General features: G+C 35.5%; 1 protein-coding gene across 3 annotated transcripts in view; it reads right to left on the bottom strand.

Moving 5' to 3' along the window:
• Gabrg2 (gamma-aminobutyric acid type A receptor gamma2 subunit) overlaps positions 1-13,460 on the bottom strand; it is a 96,163-nt gene extending 82,703 nt beyond the window's left edge. Inside the window, exon 1 of one of the 3 annotated variants that reach the window (XM_029557943.1) lies at positions 13,338-13,460. In XM_029557943.1, coding sequence (XP_029413803.1) covers positions 13,338-13,339 — 2 coding nt within the window. In that variant the 5' untranslated portion in view covers positions 13,340-13,460. Of the gene's footprint in view, positions 1-12,913 lie in introns of all 3 variants that reach the window. The other 2 variants (XM_008821677.2, XM_008821678.2) reach the window with 2 other exon arrangements.
• Between the last annotated feature and the right edge of the window lie 3,435 nt (positions 13,461-16,895).

Raw genomic sequence — 16,895 nt, 5'->3', positions numbered from 1 at the left:
TGTTCTATCTTTAGCACCTGTCATAATCTATGCATGGAGCACCTAGATCTATAACATGCAATTTAAAAGTAAATAGCACATCACGAGGGCACATTTGGGATCATCTAAAAAATTGTATAGAACATTTGTCTCCAACCTTCTTCCTTGAATGCATTTGCATTTTTTCAGATGTATTTTATTGAAACTGAAGCATTTGCTAAGAATTTACTTGGGAAATTATTTAAGATCAAAAGTCTAAGAAATTGAATGAAGAGGTCTCCTTCTTGTATATCTGCAAGGTTTTCTTTGATATTTGTTCATCAGAGAAACTGTGCTACATGTGGGAATAGCAATTGGGATTTATAAAGAACTTCTGTATCAGACTTGGGAAAGTGTATAAATTTGGGTGGTGTGTAAACTCACCACCAAAGTGCCTGAAGACCTAAAACAACCAAGAAGGACATTTTGATGACTATTCTGTTCATGTATCCATGTATTTAGGGCACTGTAAAATTTATTGTTCATTTTTCACATTTTTTTATTCTTTAAAATACATTGTGTGAAGTGCTATGCAGTGTGGTTGAGTTGTGCCCCTCCCTCAGTGTATGCAGTTACTTTTATTACCTCACATTTTCAAAAATAATAGTTTTATTAAATATTATTACAGCTAAAAACCTTCATTTGAAACTATTAAATAAAAATGATTTATAACAAATACTTTCTCAAAACTGAAGCATCTCTCTCATGGAATTTTCCTATGGAAGATGACATGGTTCAAAATGGAGCGCATGTGAGAAACTCTGAAATTTGTACCCTAGAGAAGACAGAGACTGAGCCTGGTGTTTGAAGGCATCTGATCAGATTTAGTGTGAGACAGAGGCAGTTCAGATATGCTGAAGAAGGCCCTCACTCACTAGATGCCCACTGTACTGAGCTCAGATTTCCAGTTCACAAGATGGTAGGAAATAATTTTCCTCCATATTCTAGCTTCCATCTATGACATTTTCATATAGGAGCCCAGATAGACTAAGCAGCACATTTATGTAGTCCTCTCCCACAACATAACATATTAATCTGGCTTACATACAACACTAGGTACAATTCATGTCGTATAATGTTGAATACTTTATTATATTATATAACTTTGCCTGTCTCCCTCCCTCTCTTCTCCCCCCTCCCTTTATCCTTCCTCCTGCAACCATATCTAGCCCCATGAAACTCTCAGTGGTTATATGGAAATGAGTTTGCAGTAGATTAGTTAGTACATTCAGGTATCTGTAGAACCCTGTCTCACAACTTGACTGTAACTCCGTCACAGATTCTGAGCCACAGTCTCCCAGGTGAGCTGCTTATGCCCCTGTTCTTCGGAAAAAAAAATACATATTTGATTTAAACTGCAAACATTGAATAATTGGTTATACAGATACCTAACTATTGCAAAGAGATAATTAATGTCTAACATTACAAAGATTTTGAGCAACTTCCACTGCCAAATTGGAAAATGCTTTCGGTGATTTGTCACAATTTTAAAACACAAGTTGACTATTATTGTTACATGTACATGCATGTCTAAACGTGTGTGTGTGTGTGTGTGTGTGTAAGGTAGCGAGTCCATTTAGTGGTGTTCATGTATGCTTGTGTTTAGGCCTGTCTGTTTAGAATTAGAAAACCTCTCAGTGAGTTAATCCCTGTAGAAAACTGATTCTCCTTCCCTCAGCATCCATTGATTGCTTGTAGCTCTTCATCTTGAGGCGGGTCCCTCTGACACTCCCCCCATTCACCTTGGCTTTTCAACTGGTTTTGTCATAATGCATATCCTATTAGATTGCCATACTGTGGAGATCTCATTGTATCACAGAAGAGGAAAAGAAATTAAGCGGTTGTTGCGGGGGACATGGGAGGAGATGCTGTGGGACTGGGAGGGGTAAAAAATAATGCAACTGCAATACTCATGTATAAAATTCTCAAAAGTACAAATATTATAAAAATTGAAATATTTTACTGTATTTAAAACAAAACAATAGCATCTTGGATCTGGGAAGTGGTTAAGAGGTTAAGACCAGATTCAGCTCACAGCAATCACTTGGGGGCCTACAACAGTCTATAACTCCAGTTCCAGGGGATCTGGCAACCTCTTCTGGTCTCTGCAGGCACCAGGCATGCATGTTCTTATACACACATGCAGGCATGCATGCACACACATAATTTAAAAATAATTTAACCAACTATTTTGCATCTAAATACTAAATATAAATTAAAGCACAATCTCAAAACATTCGTACATAATGTTGACAGCAGCAATGTTGGGTTAACTTCAAACCAGAAGTACAAAGGATAAAATGAGTAAATATATTAAAACTCTTACCATAGAATTCATAGCAACAAATAAGATATTGTGATACATGGAACCCTATTGTGTCTCAAAAACATAACAAAAAAGATGAAACAATACAATACACAGAATTTCATCAGTATGACGTTCATCTATAGCTACAGAATTCAGAATAGATGTTATCAAAAGAAAGTACAGAGAAACTCATCTATCTATGCATTAAATTCTTAACAATTTACTGGTTAAATTATGTTGTTACTGAAAAGAACGGTTTAGAGGGGATTCTTTCTGATATGTCATGAATAAGTTGGTAGGGAGCAAGAGTTGTGTCAGAAAGATATTTTTGGTGCTGAGGAAGTAACCTAGGTGACAGATGAAAATTTTTCCCTATGATCAAATCTATGAGAAACAAAGAAATTGGAGAGTTAGTCATGATCAGGAATAGCAAAATATCAGTTTGGATTTTAATCTTTCCCAACAATCCCCAGCAATTCAACAGATATTTCTTTCATGTACACTGACCAAAATAGATTTGACCCTCAAGATGAGCAACCCAATTTTTCTCTTAATAATCAGCCGAGAAATTTTATTTAGCAAATGAATTAAACCAGCTTCATACCATCTTTTGGAAAATAAATATTTCTTTACTTTTACTTAGGGAGGTTACCCTCAAGAAACAGTCTCACAAAGTAACATATATCCTCCTTAAACAGTCTCATGAAGTAACATATATCCTCCTTAGATTCTGATCCACATAGTGAGAGGTATTCTCCACTTTAAGGATATGATATGCTTAAATGAACAATATAGGCATTCTAGAAGGTTGCTTTTACCACATGTGCTTATCTCTCATTCAAGTTAAGTGAAAGAACTGCAAAATTAGAAAACTAATTAGAAAATTAAGAATCATGTGCACACTCAGAGAATCTAGTTTAATAGGCTATTTCCTTGATATAGAATGTTATATTTCAGCAAGGGCATGACTTCAGGAACCAGACAATGACCCTGTACTAGTAACAAAATAACAACCACAAAAATACAGAGTCATGAGGAACTCTTGCTATTAAACCAATTACTACTCAAGTAAGCATATAAGGAATGGTAATCTTCCCTTTTATATGAAGAGACTGTGACAAGGATAAATAAGTTGATTGAGGGCCATCCTATAAGTAAACAGCTAGGCTATCAATGTGAGTCCCAGTCAGATACACTTCCATAGATCATGTAAAGATGTCATACCTTACAGCATACTTAAGTGATGTTTGTTTTGCTGTTGTTTGTTCTTTGTTGTTACTAGCCATATATAACGGATTTGGAGGTTTATAAGGAAGATAATATGAAAATATTTTTCTTATCCATTCTCAAATTGGAGAAAGCTCTCAGAGAAAATGGCATGTTATTTCTATTATCTAATTAAATCATTATTGAATATCTATTAGGGGCAAACAATCTCTTTAAAATCATCTTTGCTCCCTCCCATTGAACTGATTTTCTGCTGAGAAAGAAAGTAAAATTAATTATTTTTAATTTTATAATATGAAAATATTTTTCTTATCCATTCTCAAATTGGAGAAAGCTCTCAGAGAAAATGGCATGTTATTTCTATTATCTAATTAAATCATTATTGAATATCTATTAGGGGCAAACAATCTCTTTAAAATCATCTTTGCTCCCTCCCATTGAACTGATTTTCTGCTGAGAAAGAAAGTAAAATTAATTATTTTTAAATTTTTTAGCATTTTTGTGAATAAAAATGATATTATCTTCAGTTTGCAATTTTGTCATATCCATTGGTACATGATACCATTCATGGGAGGTAGTAATTACTTGATAAAAATTCACTTATCCTTCAAGAAAGGTATCTGAAGTAAATAGGTTTAAAATGCAGTTAATTCATTAACATAACTTCCAATATCTGAAATCTGGTATAGAAGTATTAAGGGGAGGATGTCTAAATATGGTCAAAATGTATCGTATAAAATTAGCAAAAATTCAATAAAAGTGCAAAAAAGCACCAGGGCTCTACAATCTCATTTATGTGTCATTTTATATGGCACAGATTGTTTTGTACTTAAAATGCTTCATCACTATAGTTTTCACTCCATTGTGTCTGAAAGCACATGCTTATGTTTCTGAAGCTAACTGTAGAACACAGCTGATGCATGTATTTCAGATGGCCATGGTATCTTTTGTGACTACACTTGGCCATTTATATTGAATTATCAAAGACACAGAGAAGATGTATCAATAGTAAAAAAAAATAATACAGCCATTTCCATGTATATAACAAGAAGAACTTTTTTCTGTATGTACAAAGGCTATTAGGTACAAAGTTGGTGGAGTAGGGAAATGCCAATAAGCTATAGATTTTCAAATTTAATCTATGCAAAGACAATGCCATATACTAGAGCATGGCTTCATTTCATTGTCCTTTGTATTATTTCTGTCTATCAAATCATTACTTTTTAAATACTAAGAGAAAAAATATACTTCATCACTTCAAATATTTGTATCCTTTGTCTTCAAAGTTAGATGCCATTCATTTACCAGTTAAAAACTGTATGACTAATAGCAACATAATTACTTAAAACTCTGAAGAACAAGAAAATGATATCAAAAGAACATTGAAACCCTGAAAGGAGATGACTGTAGATGCATTTCAGATCGTTTGTGAATCACACGCTCTCTGTTCTATGCTGTCTCAGCAGCAGAAATCCATCCTGTCCTCTCAGAGCACCACATGTCTCTTCTGTATAGCATTTATCTGGGTTAAAGTTTAATACTTGTCTATAAGCCTGTATGCTCATTTCCTGTCATCACATGCATTAGATTGAAAACTCTAGTGGTGGATATGGCTTCTGCTACCCCTCCCTTAATTCCATGCTCAGCCTCTAGAGCAAATTTAAATCAAATACTGTTCCTCTAATAAATTAAGAAATTTAACATTGATTTCTGCTTATATAGGGAATGTTTTCATCAATTCTGCATTTCCAAAGCAATTTATAAAAAGTACTGATAACCATCAAACAGCACAAAAATCACCTATCATTTATTTTTATCCTACCACGAACATATTCTGAACACTGACATGGAATATTAGTTTGCTTGGGACATTTAAGTTTAAATTAGCTTAAATAAATTACAGAGTTTACAGTGTTTACCCTACTACATAGACTTTTATTATGTAACTGAACTTGACTCCATGGCAGGGTTTCAATTACTACAAAGGATCTTTGCTTTTGAAAACATCCCCTGTTTTCCCCACTGTTCTGTTATTTGTTTTTCATATGCCTTTCTTTATGAATGGGTGGAGAGTATAATATCAGTGCTACTTATTTACCTCTCACATGGCACTTTATCTATGCAGAGTTGCACAATGATTTTTATAATAATATAGAATTATCACCATATTTGTGCTCTCATACTATAATGCTACAAGGATTAATATCATTTGGAGTTAAATTTTTATTTTTACCCTATGCCACTAATATGCAACTTAAAAGGTGCTTTTTAAAATTTCCTTTTAAAGGACATTCATTCTCTAGCATATGGAACAAATGAAAAATAAATAACTCCCAGGAAGGTAAAGTGGAGAGACCTCTTTCATCTCAAACAGTCGAAGTATTTACTTACATTAAGAAATAAAAGAGTGCTTGGACTTGTGCAGTATAGTGTATGTAGTGTATGCACTAGGAATGCCACGTCAAGCACTAATCTTTCCTTACAACTAGTCTTTAAAGAGTCTTAGACAGATTACTTAACCTTTAGTCTCTCATTTCTCCTGTCTGGCACTGTATTTCTTGATATATAGCCTTCAGATATATATATATATATATATATTATATGTCGTATGTATAATTTTTAAGTAGACTTTTTAACTAATACATTTCCCTTTGGTTTTTCACACCACCTAAACATCATTTATCTCATCTTTCTTCTTGACTAAGCCTCCCTCCCTAGTTAAGTACCACTAAGGATTTCCCCCTTCATAATACCTTTCTCCTGTGATTGCCCCTCTCTTAAGCACCTTCTCTCCCTTCTCTCTCTCTCTCTCTCTCTCTCTCTCTCTCTCTCTCTCTCTCTGTCTTCATTTACCTCCATGTTTTTTTTGTCCATTTCCCTGGCTCACATAAAAGAAGTTCCACAAATAAGGACAAGCATGCATCATTTGTTTTTCTGAGTGTGTTGTTTTACTTTCTGATACTTTTTTTGTCTTTTTGAGACAGGGTCTCCCTGTAGCCCCAGCTGTCCTGGAACTCACTACGTAGACCACGGCTGGCCTTGAACTCACAGAGATCCACCTGCTTCTGCCTCCCGAGGACTGGGATTAAAGGCGTGCACCACTACTCCAGGCACACTTTCTGATACTTTTAAAGGTAGAAAGTATTATCTTCTGCATCTAACTCATAGATCTATTGAGTGGAAAAGAAGAGGCAAACATTCTTGCAAAAACTTAAAACTCTGCATTTTTATCAGCTGTGGATTTCTGTAATAGTCTCCATTTGCTGCAAAAAGGAATTTCTTTGATGAGAAATGATGCCTACACTTCTTTGTGTGTATGAGGATAAGTAATTAGAGTATAGTTAGATTACATTGATTTAGAAAAATGGTGGTAGTAGGTTCCCTTCTAGGGGCTACAACTTCTTTAGCCATGGATAGAGGGCTAAGTTTACAGTACCAGGTATGGATTCCCACCAATTTAGAAAGAATAAGTGACTATGGGGTGCCCAGGTCCAATGTTGCTGCACCCTTGAAATCTCAGCAATATGATTGTCTAAGCAAGGCCTGCATAATGACAACACTGATCCGCATGGCAATGTGGATGGGAGAAATTTCACAATGCTTCACACCTAGATGGAGTGTTTGTTATAGGCAATCAATGGCGGTTGTGAGGAGGTGAACCACTTTTCTCCTGGGACAAACTCTTCATAGATTTTCCAATCCCAAATGGTTAGCCCTATGCACATATATCAATGAGTAACACTAAAGTCTTTCAATAGGTTTTACATAAAGGAAGAAGAGATCATAAATTTGATAGGGAGGAAAGAGAGAGGTTGTTGGGGGGAAGAGGGAATTTGTGGAAATGATGTAAATACAGTACTTGTGTAGTTAAAAAATTAAAAAATAAAAAATAAAAAAACATAAAAAAAACCTTGAGCCCGGTGTGGTAACGTACTATTTTAATCCCAGCACTCAGGAAACAGAGACAGGAGGATCTCTATGAGATCACAGTCAGCCTAGTCTACATAGTGAGTTCCAGATGAGCTGGGGTACAGGGACACCCTTTCTCAAAAAAAAAAAGGAACAAAAAAAACCTTCAGTGCTTTGATATTAGAGTATAACACAGCAAAATGTAGTATGCTCTAAGCAAGAAGCAAAAAGCTCTTATATGATGGAGGTGATTAGAAATATGTCATGCTTAAATATATATGTTATTTCATATTTAAGTCTCTATATATCAAAGTAGTGGTGTCATTGTTACTTTGACATTCAGTACTATCAGCGTAATTCTTTCACTTTTCAAAGCAATTTTGTAATAAAAATAAACAACATTGAGCAAGTTTTGAATTTGCACAAAACTCTTTAAAAATATAATGCCAGTAACAATATGTCTGTGGATTTGTATACTTAAGGTCCTGTATAGTCAATGAATTTCAAATTAAACAGTTCCTTACTTACATAGACATGGCCAAAGGAGGAATATGTTTTCCAAATCTAATTCAGATATGACATCTAAATGATAACAATTAGTATGTTCTTAAACTCATGAAGTCATTGAATAGCAAGTTATCTATAAGCATGCCTCTCTAGAAAAAAACAGTGAAATGTCATTTAATAATGATGTGATTAAAATATTTTAAATATATTAAATAATTCTCAGAAAAAATATATATTAATATTTTAGTTCTTCAAGGGCCAGCTGGATCTAAGCTAACTTCTCTGGGGTCTGTTACCTTATATAGAACAATTTGACTTCACAAGAATGACACATATTTGTAATTTTCCAAAACAGGTCTACAAAACTGACTGATAAAATTTGGATGGATATGTGATGATTTTTTTTCATTTAGATGTCAAGAGACAGAAACATCTGGCTTAGAGAATATGGTCCAGTTAAAATGAGTTCTTAGTATATACAAGTTCCAATTAACATTTGTGTGTGTGTATGTGTGTGTGTGTGTGTGTGTGTGTGTATGTTTAATCTTTACTATGTATCCATGAAGTAATCATCGTGATTCACAGTTCACAGATTGGAAAAATAATATTATAAATTAGATAACTTGATTAAAGATAACAGACAATCAGAAGTAACTATATGTCTGTGGATTCATATACCTAGGTACATATGTTTAATGGTAAGCATGATGTATGTGTATATTGATCAGTGTGCAAGTGTGTATGCAGATGTAACACAACTGGTTTTATTTTAGATCAATTACTAATTACAATTAATATTCTGTTTATGTAAGTATAGTAGCTTGACCATATTTTCTGTGAGATATTTACATTGAACTTAAATTTTTAAATGTCCATATTCAGTAAGCTAGGATATTACAACAGACAAGGAGTCATGGCCCTAGAAGCACAATAGGAACCAGTTATGATGTCTCTAAATTCAATCTTCACTTCCTTTCATTTTAAATCGAAACAATGTAAGTAAATCAAATTACAAAATATTTAGAAAAGCCTTTTATCAATAAATGAAATTTCCTATGAATTGATTATTTTTTAATTGGGCATCAAAAGAGTCTATAATATCACACAGGCATTTTAAAAGTTAGCTATTTAAATCAAAGACACATTTTTAAACTGGTATGGAGCACAGCCTATAATCCAGGCTAGAGGCTAGCCTGAGCTACACACAATGAGGCATTGTCCAAAAAAGAGTCACTTTTGAAATATCTGCCTATTAACTGGGAGTTTTGTCTATATTGTAACAGGCAGCAGAATTGTGGGAAATTCTGAGTTATGCATAGGGTCTCTCTCTCTCTCTCTCTCTCTCTCTCTCTCTCTCTCTCTTGCTTTCAGGTACAGGCTTATAGCAGAATAATTAGAATGCTATGTTGGTCACTAAAACAACTGAGTGTGTTGGTGAAAAAGAAAAGTTGTTTTCTACATAAAACTAGGTGAAGCATTTGGAAACATGGAGAGTAACAAGCCTGTTTATAAAACTGAATTCTGTAAGAGAGTTGGGTTATAGTGAAAAAAAAAAGACAGTATTTCTTTTATGTGTATGGGTATAGTCTGTTGAAATTAAGCATGTATATAATATAATTACAGAATTAGAAAAGCTTTAGTGGCTCCTAAAATTTACACTTCTAGTTAACAACAGTGAAGGACAGAAAATACTCCTAAAACTTTAATTGAATTTTATAAAATTAATCCTAGTATTTCAGAGTAAGATTTAGGCTAATGATCAGAAATTCAACTTAATTTATTTCTACTCAATATAATTCTTTGAAAAATAATCATAACTCTAAATATACTATAAGATAATTTATGCTAATTGAAATTAAAACATCTTTTTATATCTTATATTAGGACTTCACTCAATAATTTTGTTGTTTTTAAGTGGTTTTCTACATTTTATCTTGAGGAAGAATGAAGTTGCAATTAAGGTAGCTTAGTAAATTTTAAAATTTGTTTTAAAACATGTTTATTAATATGTGTAGGTGGGGTGTATAGAATTTGTTTTTATGATTACATACACAATTATATAGGAACTTACATTCAATTTTAATGGATTTTATATATGGTACATGTTTATTAATATTTTATGGTTCTTTTCTATCAATTGGGCATTTTAGAACATACTTTATTTGCCTATAAATAAAATTTACAGACGTGAAATTGATTGACTGTGCTCAGATAAATAAAAATGCAGGAACCAAACTATTTGTGAATATTAACTAGGAAAATAACCTTTTGGAAATCAGCAAGGTATAGACCTCTTTCTTCAAAGGGAACTCTTAACACTTGCTAAGACGAATATTCTTAGACTCACTGAAACCTCATGACTCAGAATCACCCAGTGTGTGGTTTAGGAATTTCCATTTTAGTAAGTTTCCAAGTGATTCTTACAACAATTTTAAGCAAGATATGTGGCAGTTGAGCAGACTTAGAGTTTATTAAATTCTCATTCTGAAAAGCGAGATTAGATTTCTATATGCTCATTTCAATTTTTAATTCCTGTTTATTTTCCTTTTATATAGACACAATCTAGTAACTTTCACAGTTTAGTAGGAAAGAAAGACTCCTTATTTGGAGTTTTATAAACAAAAAGGTCAAATGCGTCTTTTACTTTCAGTGTTCATGGATTTTTCTACCACTAATATTGTTTTCACCAAAAAACTCTCAGGACTCACTTTTTTCCAGTGTCTTATTTTTTTCCCTTGGTGGACTAGCTACTGCTTGCCTACATCCCTACTCAGTCCTTCAAATGGCTTTTTTTATGGGACTTCAGCAGACTGGAACTCTGATCACACCCTGTGCACCAAACTGCAATGGCTCCTTTCTCTATCTTTACTGTGGGGATGGAAAACTAATCAGTCTATTGGAGAGTCTTCATGACACATAATTCCCTTCACTTAGAACTACCTTAGAAGCCACCCAGGCTATTCTCATATATGAAATATTTCATGTGTCATCAAGTTTCGTGTTTTTATGTCATATTATATTTTAAAGGTAGAACTGTTACAAGAAGAGGATGTCTTCAATAATATTAGTATTGTAAACAATAATCAAAAATTGTCATTTTGTTAACTAAGAAACATTACACATGAAATACATATTAATGTTCTCAGGCTCTTAGTTATGAAACTGTTTACTAAAATGAATGTGGATAAGAAGGAATGATATATTCTCTCATGTCTTGTCTTGATTTTAATCCACAGGTTTCATGGTCTGTAGGAATATAGGGAAGCTGTTTTCTATCTACAAGTGTCCTAAATTCTGAAACAAAGTTTAAGAACTTGCATGAAATACTTAATAGAAAAGTGTGTGATAATTTTGTACTGAAAAAATATTTTTCACAGATCCACTCTAATGTATGGCATAGAATATTGTTCCTGGTAAGAGTGCTCTCCTCTTCTGGGAAAACTTCAGCTTATAGTTTTAATAAAAATAAGCTCAATTTTTGTAGTAAAGTAGGAAGACGTGAAAAGTGACTGAAGAGCTAAGCATATACTTTTTGGTTAGAAACTACAAAGTGAAGCTCTTATTCTTTGCTTTGATTGAATCTCTTTTATGTCAGATATCTATATGTCCCATCCCCTGTCCTAGAGAAAGAGCATCAGAGAAATTGACTAGATCTCTCACTCCAATTCAAAAGTACTTTAATTCCTATCCCTTTCAACTTATTTTGTTACAACTACTACAAAAGCTCCTAGAAAATATTTGGGGTAGTTCCTTGATTTCGTACATGCATTTATGTTACAATTGAAAATTGGGCATGGGGTAGGATAGGGGTAATTCTTATAATACTTTGTTCCAAAACAGCAACATAGAAGGGCAAGCGATGGGAATAGTGGCCCTCTTGGCAAGTGCTGGTTTTGTGTACTGTGAGAGCTACTTCCTTGGTAGAGACATGGTGCACTGTGCTGTGTGGAGGGATTCTATACTCATACTCTTGGTTCAAGGAAGTTCTGAAAAATCTAGATGCAAAACACACGTGCTCAGGATTTTGGGACTCCACTTGCCCCTTTCCCTTGTTTCTACACGGTGCAGCAAGACTATAAAGCCTTCATGCACTTCACGATCTGGGCATTACATTCACTTGGTTCAGTATGTTTTCAAGACTGCAGCAAGGCCAAGTCTTTTCCAGATATACATCCCCTAAACCTTCATTGAACTACATTCACTACCCCATGTGCAGCAGCCCTCCTCCTATCTCAAAGAAGGAGTAGCAGCAGTCAGTGTGGGGGTCCCTGAGCTTCCGTGATGTTCCTTGGCCCAGTGGCCTTCTCACTTTTGTGAATGTCCTTTGTAGATTTGGATAATCGGAGGTTCTGCAAACCTCTTTCCATCTGGCCACAAGCAGGACCGCTGTCCTTGGTGCTGAACCGTGTTTTCCCATCAGGGAGTCTGCTGACAGGTCAATGAGGCTAGATAGAAAACCCGGCTGACTGAATGCTTAGGTGCAGGACCAAGAGAGACAGTAGTGTATAATAGAAACAGAGCTGCCCCCGCCCCCGGTCCTCCCTCAAACCGATCCCTCCGGTGTGCGCCAGGACCCCATTTGCAATTTTCTCCTCCAGACCCCCACCCAAATGCCTTCAATATGGCCTCAAATGCCGGCGTGTGTTAGCACAGCCCACTTCCATATCAGATTGCAGCAAATTCAAATGTGCACACAGTCTATGAAGTGAGCATTGCCGCTCTAAAACAAAATACACAAACAAATAAAGCCCTTTCAATTAATAAAAAAGAAGCAACATGCCCTTCCTCTCTCATCTCTTCTGTTCCAACCCCATATATTCACTCTCCCCTAAATTTAAACCCAAAATCCTATGAGTGTTTCAAATCAGCGTGATCTTCCTAACATCCCTATCTCTCCCCCTCATCTCTCTAGAGCAAAGCGACACTGATAACGGCCCTTCTTACCCCGGGTACAGCGATAGCAGGAGCAGAATCCACACCGTCATTTTCTGTGAGAACACAGGAGTCCAGTAGACTGAGCTTCCACCGCTCCGTGTATTTGGCGAACTCATCCTTTTTTTCCCCTCTTGCCTCTTGCCTCTAGGTTGCAGAAGAATCCCTCCCCCTTTGTATTATTATTATGCTGATGATTTGATGGTGGCTCCCCCCACCTGCCTCTAGTAGGTCCCGTCACTGGGGAGATGTATTGCTACCAGCTTCGAGAATTAGTATTCAGGGGGCAGAAATAAAGATCAGTACAAACGCTCGCAGATACCATCAAAGCGTCAGCTCAGGCAGCAGCTTCCAACTCTGGGGGATAACATAACTGAGGCAGGGGGAGGGTGCACGCAGAGATGCACACGGAGGCAAATAAGAGAAAGGCACTCACATTCATGCCCCGTGCACTCGCGTGAACTCCCTGGGGTCCATTCTTTTAGGTTTGTTTATTTATTTGATTTCTTTTCTTTTAGATGGGGGCTGGGCGCACTGTGAGTGGTTTCGTTGTATGTGCATTTAAAAGAAATAGAAAAAAAAATCACTAGAGGCTCTGCGTAATTAATTATCACGCATGCATATTAACTATGAGGTCAAAGTGGAAGAGATGCGCATTGGCAACAAGGACTAACACATGCGTGGTGTCTTCTCAGCACCTCTTAACCCTTTTCTGTACAAACATACCAGAACTGGCGTTCATGGGAACATAAGATGCTTCAGTGAGCACAGAAACCAAATCACCAATAACAGGGGGTTTGTTTGACCATATTTGTGACGAATTCTCATCTTTAAATCATTTAATCTGAAAAATCGTGATTAATTTGTTGGGGGAGGGGCAGCAGACTGTGGGGGAAGAGTGCCTGTATCCCAGTAAGCAGAAAGCTTTGGTAACTTGACATTTGAATGAAAGTAGAAACAGGAAATTTTTATGTGCTTCCAGGAATCTATTCCTCCCTTGTCTGTAATCTATCTGCTGTTAACCTGAAGTGAGAATACAGGCAGAGACTACTGGAGTGTTGACCAACATAAGTGCATAGAAATAGCTACTAGAGTAAGGACCACAAAGTGGGGTGTTGGTTGCTTATGGATGTGTGTATAAGCGTGTGTGTGTATGTGTGTGTGTGTGTGTGTGTGTGTGTGTGTGTGTTTGTATTTTGGACAGAGTTTAAGCAAAACGATGTAAGAAACGTTTCTATTTCTTCTATGAACACTGACCTTTGTTTTCTTGATTTTAATATTTACAGGTTGTTTTATTTCTTATTCTCTAATATTCTTAAACTTTTATGGAATGGGAGAGTACTGTATTAGCTTGCTTCTTTCTTGCCAAAATGCCCCGCAGGACTAAGGATTGATACAATGGTGGTGCCCTTTAGGCCAGCCTAATTAATATTTGACACAAGAATATCTTATTCTGGGGAAGAAAGTGAAGAGATGCTTCCTTCATCCTGTAAAACCAACATCTTCCAAGCAAGAAGTTCATAAAATAGGTACAGGCAAAATGACTTAAGACCACTTCCTTGAAAGTGCCAGGGCACCATCTCAAAATCCAGAATATTTTCTGCAAGAACATCTTATACAAACAGGTTTTGAGAAGTGCAGGAGATGGGAATTTAACAGAAGATAAGGTCTTAAACCATCACTAACTCTAAAACACACCTGAGAAAAACAGAATTACTGGAGACTGTAAATAATTACTGATGGAGGCTGCCAACAGCATACAAGGGCTCAGGTCTTCTATCAGATAGATACCTTCTCACAGATACACCAAGGAAATTGGTATGGCACCAGAACCCTGCCTTAAGCAAAACTAGTCATGGCATTTGGACAGAATCCAACTAAACAACAAAAGCATCCAGATGTAGTCAATAGATTTCGTCCCACTATGATTAAAATGGAAGCAGAACAAATTTAAACCTCTTTTCTTTGAAGTGGTCCTATTCCTTGTTTCAGCAGGAGGATCAGTGTTCCTCCTCACAGTCATAATTTCATCTTATTAAGAGCCCAGACTGTAAATAATTATATCTGTTTTTAGTGTCTCTGTCTGATCTGCTCATAGTTTTGTATGCTAGAGCCTACATGTATATCATTTAAATGCACATAAAAACAAAGCTGGTGATATAAATAAAGTCAGGCTGGTTATGAATCAGTAAGATATTAGAAATCATGCCCACTGCAGAGACTCTTTAAATGGAATTTCTTCTTAATTATAGTCAGAGTTGAGTTGTCAGAAGAAATAAAATTAATGATTGTTTTTGAATGTCCTAAATAGCAAGACCAAACAGGTAGGCAGCCTATAACTTGCAAATTTTGTTCTAAATGAAATAAAATCTTCTATATGAAGAATCTGTTGTTTCCTTTATGAAACATTTCCAGTTGTCCAAAGTAAGTTTCTCAGGTGAATTCAATTAGTCACATACACAATGAGGCCCCTAGGAGTAACTGTTATCATTCACAAATTTTCATATGATAATATTTTAACACAATCTCTTCAAATTATAATCAACTTCAATAACAGAATACCTTCCCACATATTAAGAGAATCCATAGAGAAAGTTTTGCTATTTATAGTATCTGGCTACAATTTTAACTGTGCTATTAGTGTCTAGTGGGTTTTAATGTGTCTCTGGATTTTTTGTCTAGTGGCTAATCTTGATTTAAGTTGTTCTGATATATGTTTCTGATATTTCCATGCCATATTCCCTGGTGTTTGTAAAAGATGTCATTTAGCAATTTCTTTTATAATCATCTTTTAGGTATATTTAACCCATTTTGATTATGTATTATAATCTATAACCATTATTTAATAAGTATAAAGCTCATTTTCTTCATTGTAAATTATATGCATGTATATAAGTCTACAGAGATAAAAATCATATGAAAATTTAAAAATTACATTGGAGAGTCGAGTGAAGAGCATGTCCACCCATACCCCATTAGAGAGTATTTATTATTACAGTTGTTTTTGTTAAATTTCCCATTTCATTTTTACAAAATTTTATTTTTTATTTTGCATATATGAATGTATTACCTGCATGTGCATAAGTGAACCTGTGTCCTACAAGAAGTTAGAAGAGGGTGATGGAATACCTGGAACTGGATTTACAGATAGTTGTTAGCCACCATGTGGATGCTAGGAATCAAATACGGGTCTTCTGCTATACCAGCCAGTGTTTGTAAGCACTGAGCAATCTCCCCACCCCATCTCCTATTATATTTTTAATGTAATGCAGTAGTAATAGTGTTACTGGTATGATCACTACCTCCAGAAGCAAAATAGAAGATTTAGCATTGAGAACCAGGGGGATGAATTGGTAAAATCACTAGTGGTACTAGGCTGGCAACCTGAGGACAGTCCCAGGAATCCCACTTAAAAAACCGAATGCAGTGGTGTCCATCTGTAATCTCAGCACTCCTGCCTCAGAGAGAGACACAGAGACTGGAGAACTGGCCTGAGGTTATGTGGCTAGAGTGCCTGGATTAAGCTGCACAGTGGCAGAAATGAGGAGTTACTTTGCTTTGATAAGGTGTAAGAAACTGACTCCCTGAAGTAAGGTTGTCCTCTGACCTCCACAAGCCACCTGTAACACACATACACACACACACACACACACATGCACACAAACACTCACAGAGAGAGTGAGAAAGAGAGAGAGAGAGACAGACAGACAGACAGAGACAGAGATAGAGGGAGAGAGAGAAATTAAGTGTTTGAATATCAAAATTTGGATCATATACAGACTCTCTCATTAATTGAGAAATTTAAATATATTACTGAGATTTTAATTTTGACAAGCCTGATAGTTCTTCAGATAGTAATTACAAGTCTTTTGGAAATACTTACAGAACAACTATTTGAAGTATCCCTGGGTTCATTGCTGCACTATTCATTACAGCAAGGAAAGGGAACCAGCCTAGTTGAAAATCTGGCACATATACCTAATGAAATATTATT

Source organism: Nannospalax galili, unplaced genomic scaffold, assembly GCF_000622305.1.
Source record: "Nannospalax galili isolate Female #2095 unplaced genomic scaffold, S.galili_v1.0 scaffold667, whole genome shotgun sequence".
Taxonomy (NCBI): domain Eukaryota; kingdom Metazoa; phylum Chordata; class Mammalia; order Rodentia; family Spalacidae; genus Nannospalax; species Nannospalax galili.
The sequence above is the reverse complement of the archived record's forward strand: the minus strand, read 5'-3'. Positions and strand labels throughout refer to the sequence as shown.